A 9,184-nucleotide genomic window follows, 5' to 3' on the forward strand; every position below is an offset into this window, starting at 1 on the left:
CGATGAATCAAGAGTAAGGGAAAATTTTGTTTGAGTCAGCCTGATGAAGACCTTGGCGCTGAGGTGGAGTTTGTTAGAAGTCAGCTTCAAATCTTCATCATTCAGTTAGAGGAAGTCTTTGGTGACATGTCAAGATCCTGTTCTAAGGCTCAAGATCTACGGTGGAGAGCAGCCTCAGTTAGTTAGGATCTCAGACTGTTTTATGAAGTCTCAGTTAGTTTTCTCTTCAATGTAATCAAGTCGAAAAACACCTTTTGTAATTTGAATTCTTTCTGAGAGATCTGTAGTGAGGACTAGCAAGAATTCATACGTATTTTCTCAGGGATAATTCTTGCAGGGTAGTTTGTACTTAGGATTTGAGAGATAACCACAACGGGATTGACTTGGTGTTGAAGGTTTGAGAGGATTGACGTTGAAGATAATCAGATTGGCTCGAACTGCCTTATTCTGAGGAGTTCCGGGGATTAAGCATTCGTGCTGAATCTCGTTAACAAATCTCGTGTCTCTTTTCTTTTACTTTTCAGTTTTTCTGGTTTGTGATTGCAATTATTTATGTAGGAAGTTATTTGTGTTCTTGAGTGAATTAGGCGCACAGGTAAAACATAAACCAAGCTAATTAATAAACGTAATAATAAGAATAATAGAAAGCAATAACTTGTCCAAATGTAAACAATAACCATTTTAAATACATCGGTAGCAGATGTAATTTTTTGCACTCTAATCTAAATATTTATTTTGTATAAATTTTTCTTAATACTACTTCCAGCTGACATGCCACACAATTTCACCGGAAAGAAACGAGACAAACTTCATTTCGTTATCATGCATTATTTGATGCTGACGATTCTTCAACCATGTACAAAGTTGAAAAGTAAAAGCACAAATTATGATCTTTATTATCATGAAGTCATATCAAAAATTTAAAATCAAGGTCACCATCATGATTATAACCCTAATTAAAAATAATAATAAATAATTTACAAATGATAAATAAACAACTAAAAGCCTCATCCGAAAACAAAACAAAAAAATCATACCAAAAACGGTAAAACATTTTTTTTTCTTCGAATTTGATTGCTAGGTGTCAACGCGCCAGTACTCACATAGGACCCACGTAGCAGGTCCTAATGTGAGATCATCAGCGCGTTGATGATTATCATTTTCTTTTTTGTCTTTTTTCTCTCTCTAGTGGTACGCGGCCAGAGCAGCGGCTCGTCTACTGGGTAGCAGAGGCGTCGAGAAGTCCGCCTCGAGCCCGAAGAGAAACTTCCTGACCAAGGCGGCCCCTGGCCCCGCCACGTGTCGCTGCCACGCGAGCTCGGACTCCGCCTCGGCCGCGCCGGGACGGTAGGCCTCGGTGGCGTCGAGCCGGTGTAGGGCCCACCCTTTCCCGGCGGCGAGGCGGCGGATCTTGGCGCGCTGGCGGCACGCGAGGCGCCGCGTGTTGTCCTTGACCTCGGCGAGGGCCGCCCTCAGGGCCCGCTCGTCGCGGGCCCCGCCTCGGAAGTATTTGTCGAACTCCGGGACCCCTATGGCCCGCCGGATCCCCCGGCCGTAGCCCTTGGCCGGGTCGAAGAGCCTCGCGGCCTCTTCGACCATCCCGGCCCGGACCATCTCGTCCACGCGCCCGGAGACACGCGCGTGGAGCACAGACATCTCCACGTCGACCCACAGGAAGCAGAGGTCGAAGCGGGGCCCGAAGCCGCCGCGGCCGTCGACGAGCTCCTCCACGAAGGAGTTCGATCCGCCGACGACGATCGGCACGGCGTCGCGGCCGAGGATCCCCTCGGTGGCGCGCGTGGCGGCGCGTGAGAAGTCGGCGGCGGTGAAGTCGGCGTCGGGGTCGGCGACGGTGCCGATGAGGTGGTGGCGGACGCCGCGCTGCTCGGCGGCGGTGATCTTGTTGGTGAGGACCTCGAGGCCGTCGTAGAGCTGGATCTTGTCGGAGTTGACCACCTCGGCGGGACGGAACGCCGTCGCCAGCTCGACGGAGAGCCGTGACTTTCCGGTCCCCGTCGCGCCCATCACCACCACCACTTTCTCTCTCTGCCGCCACGGGGCCACCAGTCGCATGCCACGTGGCGGCGGGAGCTGTACTGCCGGCTGGGCTTGCATTTGCTTGCACATTGACATCATGTTTCTTTTATGATCGATCAACCTGTAAAAAAAAAATTACATGTTTTAAAAGTTAATATTAAAAGAAACTGATATTTCTGGTTAAATTCTAACGGGCCCGTGAAAAAAGGATGTCAAAAGTGCAGCTCCATATTAGAGCCACGTATATCAAGAGTAGTGAATAATAATAAAAAAAAATGTGTTTTTAAGTATATTTTATGATCTTTAATACCGAGAGACTGACTAGTCATTAGTCTCACCTTCTTGAAGTTTAAAACTTAATTGGTGTGGACGCGGCGAACTGAAGTAAAAACTTGTACGGTATTTTCTTTGTTTATTGCCAGAGACGAGGAAGCAAAAAGGTTGATATGTATAATAAATGGGAAGTATGATTTGTTTGGTTTGGAATACAAAATGGCTCAAATGACCCGTGTAGCATATCAGTGGCTAGGCAGTAGTATTTATAGTATGCCTAAGGATCAACACAACACTGCTAATTTGAGTAGATTCTTTTCAGCCAAAATATAGAAAGATCGAGACGTTATTCGCAAAAATATATGTGTGATGTGAAGTTATTATAATTGTCACGTCATATATAATTGATCGCCTAAAAAAACAAAAAATCTAAGCATGTAATTTTCTAGACAGCTAATTTAAAGAAGAATATTATTACCGCGTTGAAAAATATATATATAAAAAAAAATTGATCTTACATATATTTATTTAGTATTATTATGATTCTTAAAACGACAGTTGATTGTTACGGTAATTGGAGTCAACAGAACAAGTGTTCATTGTGCTTTTAGAAATATGTAAAGATCCGATTCCTCTCTTTCGCTAGTGGGTTTAGCAAAACCACATTCTTGGCCTTGGATTTGGTCATCGACCATATCTGCTATACACCAAGTCTAATTATTTATTTTAAAAATTAATACACGATTTCATTTATTTATTTTGTAAATTGAGAAGTTAAAATAATTTTTCAATTCATCACATAATTAAGTGTTTTCAAAGTGTAATTTGAAGATATTTTATTTACTCTAGAGCTAGTTTGACTAATTTTTTTTTTACAAATACCGATATATGAATATTTTGCTCATGTTCTTAATTCTAGCATTCATTTTTTTTTATCCCTCTATGTACTCCATCAAGGTAATCATTTGCAATAGTTAGTTTTATAAAGGGGGAAAAATATACAATATATGGAAGGTACATTGTACGGAACAATGATAATTGGTTTTAGAAGAATAATTCCATTTTCCTTTCCACTTCATGATCACTTATTATTAGTAGTCACTTCACTTGTTGTGGATTTCTTAATAGAACATAATGGCATTTCAACTATATCCCTTCCTATAATATATATCCTATTTAGATAAATGATCACAAATAAAAAGTTGATTAGTGCAGCATTAATACTTGTAATTTGATTCCTTCCCTTTGTCTTCCATAGATGTGTAACAATAACCAGTAAAACAAACTCACTTTTAATTAGCAATTCAAGTGATAGTTTTCAGGTGTAACTTTTAAAATTGGTGTCCGAAACCATATTACTATATATTATTTCTTTAATTACATGCTTTTGTTTTCATTGAACCAAAAAAAAAAAAAACGATTCAGATGTAAATTTTAAACTTGTAGATGGTTGCTTCAATTTGGCGTTAAATGTTTGCTAAGACATCAACCCCCAGCTCCCAGTCTTTAGAGGCCGGTACTGATTCGAGAAGTGGGTTTTTAAGTGGTTAAGCGACGGATATCGGGTCAGGACTCAAGAAGTGCTCTTTCAATGAGAGTTATTTGAGTGGTGTTAGCTTGTTTTTTTTTTTTTTTTTTAACTAAGATAGTTTTTTTTTAGGGCAACTAAGATAGTTAAGTGTGTCCATTTTTTGGTGTTTTTCTGAAGTTACTTTTATTTTGTGCACTTTCTTTGTTCATAATTTATATTGTTGTCCACTTTAAAATTTTGGATAAATTACATAAATGCCCCCTGAACTTTTGACCATTTAACAACGTGGTCCATACTTTTATTTTTCTTACAGCGTCACCCTTGAACTTTGACAATCTTACAAACTTAGTCCTTCCGTCTATTTTTCTCAACAATCCATCCATTTTTGCCAATGTGATTGGTATGTGACTATTTAAACAGGGACAAAATTGTAAAATAACAAAAAATATTGATTTTATAATTATTTAATATTATTAAAAATTATTATTTATTATATAAAAAAATTAATAATAAATAATAATTCATTTTTACAAGTGAATTGTAAAAATGAATTGTAAAAATGAATTATTATTTATTATTAATTTTCTATTATCGTGAAAAAAAAATATAATGGAAATGTATAAAAAAAAAATATTAAAAAAGACAACAAACAAAATGAAAAATGAAATTTTTTAATTTTAATTTATTAATTTTAAATATAAAATAATTAAATAAAGGATATATAGGTAATTTTAAATATTCAAGTTATTACACAAGTTAAAATAGACGGAATATACTCCCAAAATTTGACGGAAAGACTAAGTTTGTAAGAATATGAAAGTTTAAGGGCGACGCTGTAAAAAAAATAAAAGTAGAGACCACGTTATTAAATGGTCAAAAGTTCAGGGGACATTTATGTAATTTATCCTAAATTTTTTTTATTGATTTTTGTGTACCAAGTCTGGCGATATTTTAGTCATCTTTTGAATTTTTAGTTCGAGTTTTTGTTGGGATTTTGGTGGTGGAGAGACTCAAACGTTTTCCTCCACGATCAATTGTCCTCTACCTCTTTGATTTTTTCATTAACTTTTGAGGTATTTTGAAAAAGACAATGAGTTGCTCAAAGATGAATTTGATCTATTTTATGTTCGTTGAAGGTTCAGACATGGTGTACTTCCATTCGCTTCTTAGTTTGAATCATCATTATCTTGAGAACTCGTCTTTATTTTATGCGTATAAAGTCCGTACTCTTAGATGTTATGTTACGCCTAAAGCAAATGTTATTATAAAAGCAAATTTAGAGTGAAGCTCAATTTTGATAACTGCAATATGATCAATTCAATTAGATTTGAGAAATACCTCAACTTTATCAATTATTCCACCACCACGTCTTTAGTTTCCACCTTCAAATCCATTTCGAGTTGACCTATGGTTGAATTACAATTTATTACGACCTCATGTTGAATTAAGCTTACTTTTTCATTATCATAATTTTCATCAATTCAACTAGAATTAAGATGACACTCAATTCAAAAATAGAGAAAGAGACAAAAATACCCCCTCTGGAATTTAACGTAAAGAAAAGATTTGTGTATTCCCTTTAAGAATATATGTCATCACACCTCTAAGTTTGATGATACTTAACCCATATACCATTTACAATTTCAAAATTATAAACTACCCTTAGTTTTACCAGAATAAAGCGTATTTTAAAAATACTTAAAAGTGCATTTTTATGAAAATTGAAATAATTTACCTATCAAATTATTTAAATAAAATTCACCAAGTACTGAAGTGCTCTATGAGCCCGACATCAAGAGTCAAAGAGAGACCAGGACCCAAATTCAAGGTAAGATCTCGAACCCATAACCAAAACCTGATTGAACCAATGTGTCAAAATATAGCATAAACATAGGTTATGTTTGGTTCAGCTTATTAAGCCTGATTTTAGCTTTTTTTAAAAGTTAAATCATATTTAAGTGTTTGATAAAACTGATTTTTCTAAAAGTTAAAAAGTGTTTTTGAATATTTTAACTAAAAAACTAAAGACGTGGTGGTGGAATAATTGATAAAGTTAAATATATTATTATTATTAATTATATTTTATATAAATAATTATTATTTATAAATATTAATATATATTTTGCCAAACACTAAATCAGTTTTTGTTAACAGCTACAGTTATTTTACAATAGTTTACCAAACACTCATCTGTTTTTTAAAACAACAGTTTTTTTCGTACAATTATTCTAAAATCACTTTTTTTAAAAGCAAAGCTATACCAAACATAGCCATAGGTTACAAAACACGTCTCTTACGCTTGAGCCAATCTTGACTCAGGAGAAAAAAAATCAGGTTTTAGACCTAAAATCTATTGGAATAAAGTGGAGAATATTGATAATAAAGAGTATTTATTATCATGTGAGCTGGTGATTTTAAGCAAGTAATTCTAGCGTATTATTATTCCTTGCGGAAAGGGTACAATAACGGTTATAAGTTTGCCAAAATCGGAACTATAATGAATGAAAAATTGATGCTCAAAATATGCTTAAAGGAATACATAAATTGTGTAAACACATTAGTTATTTGTAGGAAGTGAAATGCAAGAGTCTTACATGGAGTGGGAATGGAAAAATGAGTAAAACTTGTATATTCAATTTGTGTCAAAGGGTTTGGGTTTCCAAGGGTGACCCAGTTTGTAAAAGGGCAAGGACTTAGGGAAGCCCGAGTCCACCACACGCGCGCGCGTCGCCGTCGCCGTCCGTCCGACCGGTCGTGCCGAGCCGGGCCGGGCCGGGCTTGGGTTTGCTTGGGGTAATCCTATCTTTTTTTTTTTTTTGCAAAATTCACTTCTTAAAGTTTTAATTCCACAAATAACATTTTTGTTAGTTTGGGAATTGATCTCAAGTGTATTGTAAACGTGCAATTAATGCAGCGGTTTGCCTCTTGAATTAAATCTGAACGTTTTTGAACCATTTGCACGGGTGTTTATCAGCGCACTAATTGAGCTTTAATGCATTTAAGGGCCATAATGACTGACGTTTTGTGTGGTTCGAAGTTTGTAACCTCTCGAACTTTGTGCCTATATATAGAGGTCTTTAGCTCTCATTAAGAACATACCAAAAAGAAACGAATTCTCTCCCTCTCACTTTATTCCTCTCCTCCCGAAATTGTTCTTGTGTTTTCTTTTGTAGTCAGTGTTAGTGTTCTGCCATAAAAAAAATTCGTCGGAAAAGTTATGTTGGTGTTAAGTTCTTCTCGCTCCGCCGTTGTATCATGTGAGGTAAATTGCTCGTCGTTTCCAACATCGTGGGAGAGCAATATTACTTTAAGAAAACCGCCGAACGGTCCTCGGCGTTCTTCGTCTTTACTTCTATCATAATCTTTTTTTTTTGTCTACCTTGTTGTTGTTTATTTATTTTTATTTTCAGCCATATTTTTTTTGTATTTTATTTTATTTTTCCTTCTACCAAGTTTGTCTATTTTTTCCCGCAAAATAAATATCATTTCTGTAATATTTCTAACAGGATCATAACGTAGGACTCGAAACTCAACACACACACTTAGCATTATAAAATTGTCAATCTCAATTAAGGAATAATCTCATAGTTATAGTCAAATATGATTTGAGATCACAATATGTATAAGATTGTTGAGTAACTCATAGAATATATTCAGAGTTGCAAGATTAGCTCGATGTTTTGAAGTTGTGATGCATTGAGTACATATTTACCATTTTAAGAGTGTGTACAAAGAAACAAGATGTCAATGTTGAATTCCATCTTAAAAACAATTGGTACTAAGTGGGGAGACTCAACTGATATATATATATATATATATATATATATATATATATATTATATAAACGCATGTCTATTCACACACACAACCAATGTGAGATTCTCCCACTTCAATACTTACTCTCACGCTTAACGTGACCAGGCTGAGTAACAATTCCCCTCACGCTTCGCGTAGGTCGGGCCAAATTCAAGTTGTGTGAATGGACAATGCTCTGATACCATGTTGAATTTAATCTTAAAACCAATTGATACTAAGTGGAAAGACTCAACTGATATATAAACACATGTCCATTCACACATATAACCAATGTCAGACTTTCCCAGTTCAATAGTCAATACACAGATAAATGGAACGCCACTAAAAGTAGGCAAAATGGTTAACGGTTTAACCATTTTAAACGGCTAACCGTTAACCATAAAACACGGTATCTGTTAAAAGTTATAACTAGTTACCTTTGGATATATATTTTCTATACTCTTATCCGGTTGATCAGAAGTTTAAAATTTATCATCTGGTTAATCTTAACAAAACCCTTGTTAAAATTAATTGATCCGTTTACTTAACATGTCAAAATTAACCAATGTTTAATTTTAACCGGTAAAAATACAATTTAACAGACCGGCTAATTTTAGACAGCCACGCCTCCAACACTTCTAATATCAACGACTCTACACGCTAAGGAAATGTAGATATCACTTTGAAGAGTAGATGTATAAAGGTATAATTATCAAAAGTGGAATAAAGTCACAATTTTGAGTGTATACACAAATTTGAAGTCGTTATTCCCCGAAATGCAAAGTTAACGGTTAGTTTGTTACATTTGTCCAAAAAATTATATTTCAGATAAAGAGCAAAATACTATAAAATTAATAATTTATGGACCAAACTACTTCAAGAAAAGTTTGTAAGACGAAAATAATTCAATCATACAAATTTAACGACTACTTGCACCGAATTATTTTTCATAATATTTATCGTTGGTCACGTCAAATGAAAATTCTAGTTCTGCCCCAAATGTCGATGTCCACCAAATAGGGTTCAATGATGAGCTTCTGTTGGAATAAAGTTAATAAATTTTATTTATTAACATGTGAATGGTTAATTTTGTGGCAACAATTTGAGTGGGATCCACTCATCGGATTTGGATAATACCAAGTGATACTTTGCCAAAAATCGGACCTAAGGTGAATGAGAAAGTGACGAGCTGGTCTGGACGAAGTGACGAAGTCGACTGAACGAAGTTCCAGCTCGACTGGGCGAGGTCGAGTAGTTCCAGCTCGACTGGGCGAGGTCGAGTGGTTCCAGCTCGACTGGGCGAAGTCGACTGGACGAAGTTCCAGCTCGACTGGGCTAGGTCGACTTGACGAAGTGACGAAGTCATTCCAGCTCGACAGTGCGAGGTCAACGTACTCGAAGTGACGACGTCGTTCCAGCTCGACTGGACGAGCTCGACCAGACGAAGTGGTGACGAAGTCATTCTAGGTCGACTGGACGAGCTCGACCAGACGATGTGACGAACTGTACGTTTGAGAATTAAAGCCAACAGTTTGTGTGCTTTAATTT

At 36.1% G+C, this 9,184-nt stretch overlaps 1 protein-coding gene across 1 annotated transcript; it reads right to left on the minus strand.

Moving 5' to 3' along the window:
- Positions 1-885: 885 nt before the first annotated feature.
- Positions 886-2,557, minus strand: IPT3 (isopentenyltransferase 3). The gene is made up of 2 exons (XM_089621680.1): positions 2,376-2,557; positions 886-2,158 (listed from the first exon to the last, which is right to left on the minus strand). The coding sequence occupies exon 2, from the start codon at positions 2,134-2,136 to the stop codon at positions 1,186-1,188; it is 951 nt and encodes a 316-aa protein (XP_089477806.1). The 5' UTR covers positions 2,137-2,158; positions 2,376-2,557; the 3' UTR covers positions 886-1,185.
- Between the last annotated feature and the right edge of the window lie 6,627 nt (positions 2,558-9,184).

Source organism: Urtica dioica, chromosome 8 (assembly GCF_054948205.1).
Source record: "Urtica dioica subsp. dioica isolate 48M chromosome 8, U.dioica_male_clone48M_v1_H2, whole genome shotgun sequence".
Lineage (NCBI taxonomy): Eukaryota > Viridiplantae > Streptophyta > Magnoliopsida > Rosales > Urticaceae > Urtica > Urtica dioica.